Source organism: Spea bombifrons, chromosome 6, assembly GCF_027358695.1.
Source record: "Spea bombifrons isolate aSpeBom1 chromosome 6, aSpeBom1.2.pri, whole genome shotgun sequence".
NCBI classification, from domain to species: Eukaryota; Metazoa; Chordata; class Amphibia; order Anura; family Pelobatidae; genus Spea; species Spea bombifrons.
This window is the reverse complement of record NC_071092.1, coordinates 30,767,052-30,784,514: the sequence shown is the minus strand read 5'-3', so window position 1 is coordinate 30,784,514 and position 17,463 is coordinate 30,767,052. Positions and strand designations below refer to the sequence as shown.

Genomic DNA, 17,463 nt, shown 5'->3' with positions numbered 1-17,463 from the left:
CCTGAAAAAAACAATATATAACTTATGTGGGTACACTAAATGGGTGAGGAGAAAATTACACCTGAACACAAGCACCACAAAAGTGTCAAAACAGCCTCGGTCCCACAGGGTAGAAAACGAAAAATGAGCCCGGTCCTTAAGGGGTTAAAGCTTATGCTGGCTTGTCCAGCTATATATAGCACTTAGTCATTTAAGTGCCAAAATGATGCACCATACATTACTTAGATACAATATTATTTGTCTGTGTAGGTTTGGTAAGATTGCTAAAATGAAACAAAAGCAATTAGTACTTGTTATCAGTATTCCTTAAAAGTAAAGGATGTCTGGAAAAAGTCTGGAAATAATGGGCCATTATTAAAATCTAAATGTAAAGGAGAAAACCTTCTAAAGAAGATCTCTATAATTCACACTCTTAATATTTGTACACAACTACTGAAAACAGCACAACTAGAGCACAAATAGCTCCAAGGAAAAATGCCATTCCCATAGATTTAGATTCATGTTGTTTCACGGTTCGGGTTTTCATTGGTTTTATTATGCGATCCCAGGTGGTCATGATCTGCTTCCTGGCTTGCGGCCATTTCCCAGGTCCAACAAGACGGTACTGTGCTGGTGTGCAGGGTCCAAACAGGACTGCAAGGGCTAAAAATGGGTCTGTGGGGAAAAGCTGTAAAATATTAGGTTTGACCTCCATGTCAGTTGCTAGTTCATCCAGGTATTCAATGTAATCCAGCTGTAAACCACTCTCCCTTGATATGCCAAACCTGTAACGAATAATAATAAATATTACAATGCCTTCATTTCATTATATAATGTTTTGAGATACATGTTTTAATAACTACAAGAAATAAATATACATGGGTGGATGACAGGTTCACATTCTTCTTATAGACCCAATGAAATTAAGATGTAAGTATGGCTCTCCTGTTATTAATCCAGGCTGAATGTTGTTATGTTTTAGACAAGAACACACGTATACTATATAGGAGTGATAATCACTAAGAAGAATGCACCAAATCACCATGCCAAGTATATAAACTTTTAGTCCATTATGTTATGCTCATCAATAATCCCTTTTTCAATGTGATAGCTCTAAATCTCCCTTAATTGTGACCTACTGCATTTAGAAAGAGCAAGAGCACCCAGTAACAACAATAATAGTACTTATTCTTTGGTGTGTGTGTCCAATATTTAACTTTTATTGCAAGTGTTTATTAAAGGCCATATTACTCTCTTAAAAATGATTGGATTTGATGCATGATCCAGCTATATGCTACACACCGTCTATGTTTTTTGTTATTCCTCAGGCAGAGCCATTAAACGTCAAGAGTCTTATGAGTATGACATTTCATTTTCATTATAAGTGCTTGAGTTGGAATGCAAGTTTAATAAAAGGAAACAAAGAATTACTTTTTTTTGGTGATCTGCTTTTTCTTTTCGATATCAGCCATCACCTCTTTCAAAGATGGAAATTTACACAAACCTATAAGGAAAAATAAAATCATTGGTATATATTATTTTTGGATATAAATTCCTAAATGTGGACATAAACATGTATTTCAGTTAAAATATATCTTTGCAAAATATGTAATAAAAAATAATGATTTTCTAGGAATCTTACCTTTAAAGACTCTGGTGACCCATCTAGCCTGGATCTCTGCAGCTGACATAATAGGACCAAGGGGCTGGATAAGCCCAATAACACCCAGAGTGGGCTTCTCCAAGCTTGCTGGAAAAATGTTTCTATACAAAGCTGTTTTATTATTTTCAACTTTTATAATAGACTCATCCAAAAAGGGAAATGAGAAGTTATACCCCGTGGCAAATATGATAACATCAATGTTTTCTGTAGTTCCATCATCAAATTTGACTGAATTCTCAGTGAATTCTATCACCTCTGGCTTCACCAACACAAATCCACATGTTATCCGACTTGGCAGTTCATCGTTTAGCAAGGGCTCTTTAAACTGAGTTCTGCACAAAGATGTTTTTGATTAGTACGCATGGATTATACTACTTCTTGTTCAGACAAATGTAGGTGAATGCAACAATTTTGTTGCTTTGTATTTCTAAGTAATAAACTAAAATAATATTTTATGGAACAATCATAAGGTTATCCTGAACATAGGACAAAACCAAGGACCATCTAAGGTTTGAGGTTCCATGGCATGCAGAAGAAGGGTCTTCATGCCTGAACACTCCTCACAGCGATTAAACCTTGCAACTCCAGTTGATATTTTTTTAGATCTCATTTCCTGAAAAATCTCACAATTACCTGTCATAGGGCTGAAGGCCATAGTTGGCATGGTCAAACCATTCATTCACTTTCCTGTCAATTAACCAGCTAACAACAGATACAGGAAGTATATTACGGAACCAATTTTGAAACCGTGTGTCAAAGCAGATATCCCACGGGTAACCCTGCTCAAAAACACGACTCATTACCCAGGATCCTCTTCTTGTGCTAAGAAACACCTGAAAAACATGTAGGTTACCTTTTATATATTTAGCTAATACTTTATATAGTTATATTAGCATTTTATATTAATCAAGTTACATGAGAAATCATTATACCAACCAACAAAGAACCTAGTCCTAGCAAAATATTGCAAACAAAAAGGAACATATATTATTAAACATAACATTTTATTTATACAACAACGCAACAAACAAGATGTGTCTTCTTAACAATTTTTATTTTATGTACGCTTTTAGCATACGTTTCATGAATGATTTAATAATTCTAAACTGAGCCTTAAATACAGTATTATCACTGATACCCAGAATGGTAATTGATTGAATGATTGTAGCAGGATCTCAAGATAGCATAGTCAAAGAATACCGTATTTGCTCGATTATAAGACGAGGTTTTTTTCAGAGCAAATGCTCTGAAAAATACCCCTCGTCTTATAATCGAGGTCGTCTTCTAATAAGACCTCAAAATGTCCGCTGTGGCCATGCTACTTAACGGGCTTTGGCCGGGAGCAGCAGGAGAATAGGAAGCTAGAAGAGTGTCACATAACTCTGCCTCCCCCCTCCTTCCTCTGGGGGCGGGGCCAGAGAAGTTGCACTCACAGCCGGGCCCCCTGCAGAAGTCTTCGAGTGAGAGATCTGCAGTTCAGGTAAGGGGGTGGGGGGTTTTTGTGTGTGTGTGTGTGTGATTAATGGAATGAATGAGTATTTAAAGGTTTGTGAATGAGTGTGTTAGTATGGATGTGTAAGGGTGGTGGTAGCATGGCATAGGGAGGCTGTACTCACACTCCTATCATCCTCAGGTTCCAGCATGTACTGGCTGACTTGGCTTGATAGGAGTGTGATTGCTGTTAGCAGTTATATATACACACCTCCAGAAATGCCTTTTAACCCCCTATATGCCACTCTGCCCCATGATATGCCTTTTAACCCCCTATATGCCACTCTGGCATATAGGGGATTAAAAGGCATATCATGGGGCAGAGTGGCATATAGGAGGGTATAAGACATTTCTGGAGGCAGAGTGGCATATAGAGGGTTAAAAGGCACATCATGGGGCAGAGTGGCAAATAGGGGGTATAAGGCATTTCTGGGGGCAGAGTGGCAACCCTGGGGGCAGATGTGCATAACTGGGGGGGCAGGTTGGCAAATAAAAGGAAATAAAAAAAATATATTTTTCTCAATCATAGCTTGTATTAAATATGAAAATATTGTTTACATGAATTAATATTTACTAGTAAAACTTTTTTTCCTATAGGGTAGTCTTATATTCAGGCTTTTTGTTTTTTCCTAAATTAATATTTAGATTTTGGGGGGTCGTCTTATAATCAGGGTCGTCTTATAATCGAGCAAATACGGTATGTCACATTATGGATAACATAAAGCATGTTACCTGAGAAGCAGTTCGGCTGAGTTCAACAGCAATATCGCACCCTGTATTTCCCATTCCTACTATGAGAACCCGTTTCCCTTTAAATCCTTCAGCAGTCTTGTATTCTCGGCTGTGGAAGTATTTACCTTTAAAAACTTTTATACCTGTGAATCAGTGAGAGAAATATTGTTAATCCAAAATTAGTGAGTACCTGAACATCATACGTTTCATAAACAGATCATTCTTGTTGTCCAAGAATACTGTGTTTTGTTCCTTCCACAATTTGTAGGAATTGAAAACTTTTAATGCTTCAAGAAGTTCTTTGGTAGGAAGCTATGACAAGCATAGAATGAAATAGATTGAGGGTGCTGAGGTTGAGTGGACCATTGATGGGGCAGTGTGGTTTTGGTGTGTGGCTAGCTAAACAGTAATAATTTTTTTGCACATTTTATTGTTTTAATTGGAATTGCTCATACATATACTGTATAGATTTATATAAAATTGTATATTGGAAATGTATAAGCAAATACATTTTTGATTGTATAATCAAGAGGAAAGACATTATCTTGAAAACTAGCAAATATAATCTACCTGGCCTAAAGAATAATCATGTTTAACAAATGTGTTCTTTCCATGCCTCATGCAGTGCAATTGTATAGCTTTATTAGTGGATAGCAACTATTTCACTTTTTTTCTAATATAAATAACCAATTAATGGGGAAAAAACATTAAGATACAAAAACAACTATTTTTGTAGAAGCATAATTACTAGTTTCATGCTTGGGCTATCTACAGTGAAAAACATTTAGCTATTATACTAATGTAGTCCCACTGAGATAATTTTAAATACCGTATATTCCGGCGTATAAGACGACTTTTTAACCCCAGAAAATCTTCTCAAAAGTCGGGGGTCGTCTTATACGCCGGGTACTAACCGAGTACCGGGTACTTACGGAGCCGGAGGTTCCCACGAAGCCACCAATCTCTAGGGGAGGGGCGAGCGGAGAAGCCGCCTCCCCTGGGCCGGTCTTCAGGGCCGCGCCGAGGTAGGTGCAAGATCGTGATCTCTCCAACTAGCCCTGATCAGCAGGGCTGGTTGGGGAGATCACGACCTCCCTCTAACTAAACCAACATTAGGGAGCTCGAGGTCTGGCACTTCAGACCTCGGCTTCCCTGCTCCCTAATCACTACGTGCCGGCTATTGATCCCGAGCACGGGGATGACGTCATGTCCCGGCGCTCGGCATCAATTGCCGGCGCGTAGTGATGAGGGAGCAGTAAAGCAGAGGTCTGAAGTGCCAGACCTCGCGCTCCCACAACTGGATGGAAGAAAGAAGATAAGGTAAGAGATGGGGAGAAAGGGGTGTGAGTGCAGTGTATGTATGTTGGTGTGAGATGGTCAGTGTATTTGTGTGTTTGTAAGCTGGTGTGTATATATATGTGTGTATATATATATACATACATGTGTATGTGTATACACACATATATACACACACGTGTATGTGTATACACGTGTGTATACACACATATATATACACATGTGTGTATATATAGATATACACATGTGTGTATATATATATATATATATATATATATATATATATACACGTGTATACATATATATGTGTGTGTGTGTAAAGGCAGGGGTGTGTGGTGAGGGCAGTGTATAACTGTGTATGTATGGACAGGCGTATGTGTAGATAGATATACCGTATTTGCTCGATTATAAGACGAGGTTTTTTCCAGAGCAAATGCTCTGAAAAATACCCCTCGTCTTATAATCGGGGTCGTCTTCTAATCAGACCCCAAAAAAATGCTGGCGCCATGCTGCTTACCGGTCCCGAGCAGCGTCTCTTCTGTTAGAAGCAGGGCAGGAAGCTTGCAGCGTCCTCACAGAACTCTATCTCCCCCCTCCCTCCTCTGAGGGCGGGGCCAGAGAAGTTACTACAGCCGGTCCCCTGCAGAAGTCTGCAAGTGGGAGATCTGCGGTTCAGGTGAGGGGGTGGGGGAGGGTTTTTGAGTATGTGTGAAGTGTGTGTGATTAAGGGAATGAATGAGTATTTAAATGTTTGTGAATGAGTGTGAGTGTGTGTGTGATAGCATGGATGTGTAAGGGGGGTGGGGGTTGTAGCATGGCATATGGAGGCTGTAATCCCACTGCTATCATCCCCAGGTTCCAGCATGTACTGGCTGCCTTGGCTTGATAGGAGTGTGATTGCTGTTAGCAGTTTGATATATATATATATATATATCAAACTGCTAACAGCAATCACACTCCTATCAAGCCAAGGCAGCCAGTACATGCTGGGTTAAAAGGCATATCATGGGGCTGAGTGGCATATAGGGGGTTAAAATGCATTTCTGGACCTCCAGAAATGCATTTTAACCCCCTATATGCCTATATACCTCCAGAAATGCTTTATACCCCCCTATATGCCACTCAGCCCCATGATATGCCTTTTAACCCCCTATATGCCAGAGTGGCATACAGGGGTATAAGGCATATCATGGGGCAGAGTGGCAAATAGGGGGGTATAAAGCATTTCTGGGGGCAGAGTGGCATAACTGGGGGGGGCAGGTTGGCAAATAAAAGGAAATTTAAAAAATATATTTTTCTCAATCATAGCTTTTATTAAACATGAAAATAATTTACATTAATTAATATTTACTGGTAAAACTTTTTCCCTATAGGGTAGTCTTATATTCAGGCTTTTTGTTTTTTTCCTAAATTAATATTTTGATTTTGGGGGGTCGTCTTATAATCGGGGTCGTCTTATAATCGAGCAAATACGGTATATATATACGGGCAGTATAAGTCTGTATAACAACCAGCAAATCACCGGTAAGGTACATTGCTTGCCGTGATTGGCTGGTTGTTGTACGCTGGGTAGAGGGGTAGTCTTATACGGCGAGTATAGCCCAAACTCTATATTTGAACTGGAAATACGGTATGTTAATTAATAAGGTTTGTTGTTGCAAATATAAAACAATTTTAAATGATCTCTATGAAAACATACATTTTCATTACTCACCTGGAAAAGCCTCTAGTGGATAATTTGGTTCAGTGTGGTGACCAGAGCAAACCATGACAGCATCAAAGATGGCTGTCTCTTGCTTTCCATCTTTTTCTGTAGTCACTTCCCACTGGCCTGTACTCGAGAAGTCCGGGGTTTTCTTCACACTCCGAATGAGTGTCTGAAAGAAACCCGCATAGCAAACACATAAACATAACTATCCATAATCCATTATCCATAATTATCTTAATATGTTTAATATTTGTTTTATTATATAAAAAAAGCTTATTCAAGTTTCACATTTCAATAATATATTGATTATAAAGTGATCTTAATTTTTGAGACAGATGATGATTGTCTTGAGATTTTAAGCTCTGATCAATGAATGATAGTGAACTTGACATTTCTTTTTTACCCTGAACTTGATATATTTCAGTAGTCCAAATGCTTCTGCATAATTCCGATAATAGTCCAGCATTCTAGTATTGTGGAGGAAGTTGGAGGTGTTATCGGGGTGTGGAAAATCACTGTAACACATCATTTCTTTACTGGTATTGCTGACAACGGACTGGTAGATACTGGCTCTTCCATTTTCCACATTTGGCTAAAACAAACGTGAAGTGATACATTAATTTAGGAATTAAAACAAAATACAAGACTTTTTTAACCAGACCGGTGTCTTGCGGATTTGCAAGTTGAAATTTAGATTGTTATGTAATGGTAAAACGATGAATTGTGTCATTGTTATTATTTATCTTTGTCACTTAAAAAGGCAAAATCTGCAAAATTTAGTTAATGTAATAAAGTGTATTATACACTGTGTATCATATGTGCTTTAATGTATATGTCCCCTTATACCCTACATTTTTTGCAAGCAAATGCATAGAGGGATTCATCTGAATCATCTGTATACACTTGCACCGTTTCCTATCCCCCAGGTCCAGGGTTTGCATGAAATGCATTCGGCTGAATGCATCTCCTGCTTACTAGTAGGCTTATGCACATACTCGCTGCCAGCCAACATTGGCTCTCATCAGATGTCCAGGAGGTCTAATAAGACTTCTGTGCACATGAGCAAGAAGCACGGATTTCAGTGAGCAATCTTTCTATGCTGCAGGTCTGGAGTTGTAGCATCTTCAGTAGGTAAATATTTTTTGGGCGAGGTAGGTATAGAATAAATATGAAAGCACTTATTAATTTACCCCATCGTGAGGCTGTCTGGGACAGTAGACTCTCCATTTATTTTTAATTTTTTTGCCTTTGTTAAAATGCAATGGTGTTCACATATGAAGCAGCAATCAGTTTACCACACCCTATACCTATGATACTCAGAGACTAGGACATGCCCATAATGTAATTACATAATAGTGTCTTTACATAACAATTTGTTGACTCTCCATCGATACCATACTTTAAAGGTGCTGTCCCCCTTATTCTGCCTAATTTAACATTTTCTGATAATGTTATTTTCTTAACATACTACAGTATGCAATTAACTGGAACAACATCCTTAACATCCTAACTACGGAAGGTCAGTGACTTTACTTACAGTGTACCTCCAAATCCCACCAATATCATCACTTCTTTCAAAGCAGGTAGGCTCCAAACCCTCATCGAGGCAGCATTTCAGAGATGTCAGACCACTGGCTCCTGCTCCGATAATTGCAACCCTCATTTTCGCCATTGCAGAAAAATACTAGAAAACCGACATACCGAGATATAGTGATACACATTATTTACAAAAAATTTATATATCAGTAAATTGATGTCCCATAATAAACCAAAAAGCACGAATAGAAACCAAAATAAAGCGGGGACCGACAAACAATGGTGAAAGTGCGGTCACCTTAAGTGTTTCACCTTAACGGCTTCATCAGGGACTCAGGGATATGTCTTCATCAGGGACTCAGGGACATGCACATCTGTTGTGTTAATCCTACTAAATATAACATTTAAGTATTGATTGGTGAATATTTACTTTACTGGAAGATCATTAATTTGAAGTTCTTCTAGAACCTTAAACTTTTGTTACAGCTCCATCATATATATATTAGTAATCAATCAAATAGTAGCTATATCCTAAACATAACAAGTAGAGAAACGCGTTATCCAAAAAAGGAAAGTATTCATTCTACAAATACTTTGTGGTTTTATTTATGTATTAATAGTCATTGTGATCACATTTATACCTTTTTCTAGGTAATATTATTTTGAAAAAGATCAAGACCAAAAACTGCTCAAAAAGAAAGGAGAATGAGTGGTTGAGAAAACTGTACCAAAGGTTGGCTCAGATTTAATATATAGAATTTTTTTTCACGTAAGAATGCCAGATGCCTGGAATAACCAAGGCACAAGGCAGGTAACTACCATAAATATGAAATCTTTAAATCTTCATTATTTTATAACACAAATTATAGTTTCCTCTTTGAAGCAGACAGTAAACAAGTATTTCCAGACCTGGACATATTTTCCAGAAGCCGTGAGACATAAACCTACATATGTGACAAACAAAACAAATAGCAAGAGTGCCCAGATATTTTCTTCTAAAAAAACTTTATAGAAAAACAGCACTATGCATCACAACGCTGTTGAATTTTTCTGTTGATTTACACAAACCCTGTAACTGCTTGTTATAGCGCATGTATCTAATATATTACGTTTATACTTACGCTTTTTGGTGCTTCCCTGATGGTGCCAAAGAAGTTGTGTCACCGATAAGTCTCTAACTTTCCTTCTGAAATCAGCCTCAAAGAGTGCTCCTCCTACATAATGAAGTCATTAAAAATTAGTGTACTGCAGGAGGATGGCAACAATAGTAAACACTTGGTGAATTAATATTACCATTCATTTAAAAAAAAAAAATATGTCTAACATTCTCTGAATATATCTTAAGTTTTAGTAGTGGCTGGGAGTACCCAACAACAATATGTATAATTTAAACACTGTGCAAAATGTAACCGGTTCATAAATATTTGTACAGTAAGAGGACCATGTTGGCCATTTTCTTAAGGACACATACATATTGTAATGTGCTGCCCTGCACCATGTGAGATGTATAAACTCACAGAAGGGAATCGGTTACCTGCTGGGTAGGACTGCACAGAGATTCATGTTAAATATATATGTGTTGGAGAAAAATTGGTCGATGTGCAGATACTTACAAATTATCCAAAATCTACACTTTTTATATTATTTGCATCTAAATTTATCCTTTATAAATATTAAATTATAAACTGACATATTATCCTGCAAAAGCAGTGCTTGTGCTCTGTAGAAGAAGCACTACTGTATATATATATATATATATATATATATATATATATATAGATATCTATCTATCTATCTATCTATATATATATATATATATATATACAGTAGTGCTTCTTCTACAGAGCACAAACACTGCTTTTGCAGGATAATATGCCTTATACGATGAACATTTGTCCACTAAATCCTGTACACAAATGTAAATTCACACTAATCCAATCTAAATATAAAATCAACTGTGCCTAGAATTGCAAGATCAGTTTTGGGTGTTCCACTGCACACACCATGTATTAAGAAGGGAGGGTCCAGGTATCAGGGTAGACTTTATATTCCTTCATGCCACTTACAGCTGGTACCGGTTAACTATTTGCTGTTTGGGCTGAGAGAGATCTAATTGATATATAATTCTACATTCTGTATTTCAGTCTGATGGAATGAGAGTGGTTTATCATTAAAGGTTGTGATTCAGATTATGTGCTCAAACCCTTCTTCAAAGTAGAATGTATATGGTATTTGTTCATGTCAGTTTTGTTTCATGATTATTTTCCCCCAAAAACCATGGTTTCCCATACTTGGCAGGTGAGCCTGGCTTTGCTTTTTACATTCCAGAATACTACATTCCCCCTGCATGACATTGTATTCTAATGCTAAAAAGTTAGAGCGGTCAAAAAATAATTTAGACAGTTTATTAACCCCTTAAGAACACAAGTAGTTTACACTACTTTGCTCTTGAGCATGCTAGGGTTTTCAGCATTTTTGCTATGGCTCCGTTTAACTGTAATTTCCTGCCTTCTTGTTTATTTTATTATTTTATTTTTCAAGGACAACTAGGGTTTTTTATATGAAACCAATCCCATTTATACGGTATATGCTATAGCTGAGAAAACAAACAAAAAAAAGAATATGTGCAAATACAGAAAAAATTTAGATGTGTATTCAACATTTTCTGGATATAGCCAAGTCCCACAGATATATATGCCATGTTGTTTTGGATGTAATGGGGTCCAAATTGGAATATGCAGATTTCCATTTTTCAACCATTTTCAGCAATCAGGACCCATGTCTCATCTGAGGCAGTATGATGGTTGCATATTTCAGCTCAAGAAAACAATTTTTAAAAACTAGATATTTATCGCGGGGCATATGGTCATGTTTTATGCACTTCTAAAATTGGTGGTTAAAAAAAAAATTGTTTTTCTCAAAAAATGTGCAATATCACATTTTTTTTTATTTTCTCTGGCTGTATATGTGTGCACATACAAAAATCTCACAGTTTGCATTCAGCAACATCATCTGAGTTAATCAATGTCCTATATGCTTAGGTTTGGCATGGTTTTGGGACATTAGACAATCTAAACTGGAACATGCGCATTTCATTGAGGATGGAACATATGCATCCTCAATGGTAACTAAGGCATTAGTCTCTCTCTCTCTCGCTCTCTCTCTATATAAATATACTGGAACGCCCATATTGCCATTAGTGTTAAAGGTTAATTATTAAATAACAGCTAATAACTACTCATAGTTATTAGCTAAGGGAGGGGAAATAGAATCTTAAATAAACAATGCCCATAATTACAGAACCTTTTTGGGCGTTACTCTGCATGCACTATATATTAGGGAGGGAAGGTTCTGGTATTAAGGTAGAGTTAATATTTCAAGGTGTAAGTTGCTGCAGCTAAAAGTATTTTCCGGAAAGCAGATATATAGCATGTAAAATTAATGGGTATTCTGCATTTTTGCATTTTAGTCAGCGAGTCCGGTGGGGACATCACAGCCCATGGACTGTAGCTTGAGTGCTAGCCAAGCTGGACTGCTGTTGCAGTTAGAGGCCTATTGTTTTCAGATACTTTTAGTGGTTATTTATTATTCAGTGTAGATTGCAGGAATCTAGTGATCTAGTGCCACAGAATAATCTGGAGAATCCACCTAGAATTTCCTTACTTTTCCAATCACTTATTCAAATCTTTTTAATATGCTTTATCCCTCTGCATTTGCAGATTTGGCATGCTGTCCACCAGAAGTTCATTAAATTTGTATCTATATGTATCTATATTTAGACTATTTGTTTCCCTTAGATTAAGTATGGACAGGAGATTATTTTTAAATCTTCTCCCTCCTTCGCCTTGAGGGGGCCCCTCTCCGGCAAAGGAGGGTGCAGATAAGGACAAGGAAGAGAAAAGGGAAAAGTACTGGTATAGAAGGATTCCCCAAACCTTCAATAATTGGATGAGGGCTTTCTATATCTTCAAAAAGTAAATAACAAGCCCTTAAATGGCTGGGGTCCAGTGGTTAGGTGCACTGGGTTCAGCGTCTCCCTGAGTTGTTTCAGCTCTTCAGGATCCTTGGTTCCCCGCTGGTGTTAGTTATTCACCTGGGGGGCCACGACCTGGGTTCGGTTACGATGTGGACTTTTGGGGGTATTATTAAGCGTAACCTGGCACAGGTTTTAATTATTTTTCCTGATGTACAGATCATTTGATCTGAAGTGGTCCCTCTGAATTTTTGGCAGCACGTGAAAAGTCAGTGGGCTCTTAAGTGTTCCCCTATCAAGTTAAACAATAGGATATCTATGTTTGTTGTAGGGGTTAAAATCATTCCAGTGCAGCACCGGGTCTTTAAACGGAATGCTGCAAATGTAATTTGCGGCCACAACTGAGGTTGGCCTTGATCTCTTCAATTTCGCCATTAAGGAGGTGATTGTGCAGGCCACGGCTCTTCTGTGTTATATTGACAGGGGGCATGTCTTTGCCAGTCAGGGATAATACGTTAAGGAGAAGGAAACAAGTGTAGTAGATGGCAAGTTGAGTCTCAACCCAATGGATGTGTCCATCGAGCTTTCAGGATGGCTTGTGATCAGCACTTTGAGTGGAAGGTATTGGAAGGTATGTGAAGGTTAGTGGACAAGGGAGGAGGTGAGTACCTTTAAGGTGAATTTCTATTGGCCGACTAGCAAGGATGATTTAGATTCCTATACTGTATTATGCTACATGTTAGAACATAAGTTATTTGTTAATAATCAGTGTTACTTGTAGTGAATTATGGATGTTTACAGGTTTTATAATTGGATAAAACAATATTCTAAGCAACTTTAAAAAATGCTGTGGCCTATTGTCATCCATACATTGATGTCTATGGCTATTTGGGGGAGAGGTCTATATGGTGGGGTGGTATATTTTGAAGTAGCACGGCCCCCACAACATTCATACATTTCTGATTTGGCCCTATGCAGAGTAGTAATATGTGCTAGGAAACCAACACTATTATTTACATTAGGCTATAATAAACTATTGTAGCTAAAATGAAGCAACTTATAAACATAGGTGGTTTTTAGAACAAGAACTGGAGTTGAACACATATAATAAACATAGTTATTATCTAACAAACACTGCAGTTCAATCGCAGTTTATCCCTTTGAGCAAGCATGTGATTCCGGGAGATAACATTGCCTGTTTATGTTAAAACTTGTGTTGTTTGCTTAAGAAAATACAGCAGGAAAAAAAGATACTTATCTTGATACAGATTAACCCCTTAATGACAAAGCCCGTACATGTACGGGCTCAAAATGCTTTGTTTTCAATGGGTTTTGGGACCGCCCATTGTCCTTAAGGGGTTAAAAGAACATTTAACTAGGCACATAAGAAAATTATTTTATTTAGAGGCATGTGAACTATTTGTGTTTAGTTACTTTTGGATAATTTACAGCTTAAAAAACAATAACTAATTAATTAACTGCTCGAAGTTGTTTTGCAGGAAAAGCTGGTACCCTAAGACAATTTCCCTATGTTACTGAGAAGGAAGAATTGGGCAGATCTTAAAACTATTTGCAGAGTACATGTCAATTTGGCAGCTGTAAAGATTCGGTTTGCCTTGCACTACCCATGTACATCTTGACTGGCCTACCGTTACACTACCCAATACGCAAGAAACTGGGATGCACTGTGTGTTCTGACACATATATCAGAACCAGCATTAACTGTTTCAGCAATTTGAGCTACAGTAGCTTGTCTGTTGGATTTAACCATATGGGCCAGCCTTCGCCTCACCACGTGCATAAATGAGGCTTGGCCACTCACGACCCTATTGCTGGTTCACCGTTTTTCTTTCCTTGGACCACTTTTGATAGGTACTAACTACTGCAGACCGGGACCACCCCACAAGAGCTGCGGTTTTGGAGATGCTCTGACCCATCTAGCCATCACAATTTGGTGCTTAGTCACTTCCCAATCCTTTATAAACCTTCAGTGGACACTAAGACCTTGCCCTCTGATGCTTCATTGATCCCCTTAAGACATAAATACAGGTTTACGTAACTTTCCAATTATGTGTTTTTTTGTCATAATCAGCTATCTTCTCCCTTCTCTCCTCTCTTAAATCCTTTTTTTTTTGTCCAGATCTCCACGGACAAAACCCGTCAAATTCCACCAAAATAGCGGTGCTGCATTGACATCCTCCTCGATCCTCCAATTTGGTGGAGCTTTGGTGACGTCATCTCCCTGATCCTCCATTCTGTTACCGCAAGCGCCGCCATATTGCCTTCAGCTGATGCTTTCGGTAATGTCCTCTTCCCAGATTGGATGATCTACTACACCTCAGCTGGTTGTAAGTGGTTAGATATTGGCCCTTGGCATGTAGAGAGAGCAGCTTTAAAGGGAGCAAGTGGTCACAGGTCACCATCTACTGGTCACTTTTGGTTTAACTTATTCAGGCCTGCAAAAAAAATTGGGGATAGATACATTAAGGTCAGTGGCATAACAATCCCAACATGTTCAATCGAAAGTGGCCAGTAGATGGCAAACTGTTGCTAATTATGGTTTAGGCGTTCAGACAAATAACAACATTTTGCAAGTCATACAGTCCCACCACCAATTCTTTTTGTTCTCATCGTGCACAGTAAGATGGTTGCCACAGATGTTAACCACATCTAAATTGATGAGACAAGATTTGATGATTGATGGAAATATAATCATGGAAGAATGCTAAGTGGCGATAACCCTCCCCTTTCTGAAGATATGCAGAAGATTATGCAGATTTAACAGGAATTGATGTCGATATTTGTATGAACAACGGCGTGACAGAAACACTCTTATACCGATCATTCAGAGTGAATGCGAAACAGGTTCAGTGATCCTTCCGATGAAGGGCCGGCATATGGAAATCTAAATGCCACTGGTTACAGCCATTTTATGGCGAACTATCAAGAAAATTATGTGGATCCATTAGCAGAAGTAAACTCGCAAGCGACTGAATGGTCATGGTTGATTACCAAAATACCAATTTTGAAGAAAATGAGAGGTGTTCACAATGAGCTGTTTCAATCACACCTTGATCACATTTGCTGGAAAGTGCTAAGAAAGGATGCAGAAGATTTGTTTCTGGCATTCCTTAAGGACATACAGCGTGTATTTCAGTTAAAGGATAGAAAACATTGCTGATAAAATTAAATATAAAAAATATTGTAGATAAAGTAGAAAAGTTCACGTGGACTGCATGCAAAAGTAGTATCCTATTTCGTATAGAGCACTAGCAGACTATGTGATGCTATTACAATAGGAGGACAGTGACAATTAACAGTGACATTAAAACTGAAAAATAGAAGCGGGCCTTGCTCTTGTTAGCTTACAATCTATTCGGAGGCTGAAAGGGAACCCAGGACTCAGAAGAAGAGTGACTGCTTGGGAGAGGATGATTCAATTGGGGTGGCCAAGGATGGATTCACATTCCAAGTGTCCATTGCACAATGCATTGCCTGCATTTTTTATCTTTGTTAAGGCATAGTGGTTTACAAAGTGTCCCTGGACACTACAAATGACAACGCTTATGGAAGTCCTTGGTTCCTTACGAACACTTTGTCCCCAAGACACTAAAGATATAATACCAAAAAAGAGTGAATGTTAGAAATTAGCTGCATACACTATGATGCTGTCCACAACTGTCACAATAATAAAATACAAATAGGAGAATAGGCCCCCCTGGTATCAAACTACTTTGGAGCTGGTGCTAAAAAATTACATATACACTATAAATATCAATAATAAAATGCAATTCATAAGCCAATATGATCTGTTTTAGGTCACAAAAGTATAGAACAAGACACAAGCTTGTTCAGTTCTAGTTTAGACATACCAAATTAACACATTTTAGTTTAATGCTGGTTTTGATTCATTTATGATGGATTTCGTGCATTATAATTCGAAATAATTGGAATTCATGGGTGGTTTACTTATTCGGTAACTTCCACTAGGTGTGGAAGTACCTGAATGAAGACTCAATGAATGTACCTTATTCTGACCAGCTCACAACTTTACTAACTTGTTATATGATAAAGCGCACATTATCTGCGGTGACTATAGGAGAGAATTTGGGGACAATTAGCAGAATCATAACTAAAGGGGTAGTAGAAGCATTATTAAACACTCATCTACAGACACCAGACAAGCCAGAAGACATGTTTTTTTCCCCTCAGAAATCTCATGGGAAAAAAACAAGCCTTCTGGCGTGTCTGGTGTCTGTAGATGAGTGTTTAGCAATGCTTCTACTACCCCCTTAGTTTTAAATGGAAGGGTTTTCCATCACCTTTACCCAGCATAACTTTTGTTATCAGCATCATAACTGAATTTCTTCTCTGTGCAGATGTATGGGACAGGTCCCAGCAAATGTACAACTCATTTCACAAGGTGAATATTTCCTGAGAATATCACATCTGAGACACTCCGACTAAATTATTCCTTAACTGTAAGACATTCTGCAACAGGTCTCCATTTAGATATTAGAGTTCAAGATAAAAAAGATGATTGATAATAGAAACTTCAGTAAAGTGCACTTTTTATTAAAATATAATTTTCACAAGGTAGAATACACAGATTATGAAAAAGATCATACTCTAACGAAGAGTCATGTGAAGATATATCCAGAAGTACAATGTTTAATAAAATGCTTTACAAATTGTTTTAAAACCAAGAAATACAATGCATTTTTAAGAAAATTTACATTAGCTTCTCTAAATGGAAAACATTTATTTGCTAATATCATTATAATGGGATTACAGTAAATGCTTCTCCTACTCAACGTGTAGATTAGAGGTCAGTGTTGTTTGATAAAACATGCTTTAAAAAAAATTATTGTTAATTGTGACACTGAGCACTTTGGTTGCACTATTCTTACTATGTGAACCAGAGGTTTATTTTTTTATAAAAAGTTTCAGGGCTAAACATACAATGGACACCTGACCGATATTTGATGGCCGGCTTATTAAAAATGAACCTTATGAAAGAAATAAAGTAGTATTTATTTCTGGAAATGTGGCAACCCTAGATATATTTTTGTTTAAAATGTACCA

General features: G+C 37.7%; 1 protein-coding gene across 2 annotated transcripts; it reads right to left on the bottom strand.

Annotated features, from left to right (window-relative positions):
* Positions 1-255: 255 nt before the first annotated feature.
* LOC128499806 (dimethylaniline monooxygenase [N-oxide-forming] 2-like) lies at positions 256-8,541 on the bottom strand. Of its 2 annotated transcripts, XM_053468736.1 has the most exons (8): positions 8,407-8,541; positions 7,273-7,461; positions 6,876-7,038; positions 3,866-4,008; positions 2,276-2,475; positions 1,622-1,974; positions 1,411-1,483; positions 256-764 (listed from the first exon to the last, which is right to left on the bottom strand). In XM_053468736.1, exons 1-8 carry the CDS (start codon positions 8,539-8,541, stop codon positions 413-415), a joined length of 1,608 nt encoding a protein of 535 aa, XP_053324711.1. In that variant the 3' UTR covers positions 256-412. The 2 variants fall into 2 exon arrangements, with proteins under 2 accessions (XP_053324711.1, XP_053324712.1); XM_053468737.1 differs by lacking the exon at positions 7,273-7,461.
* Positions 8,542-17,463: the final 8,922 nt, after the last annotated feature.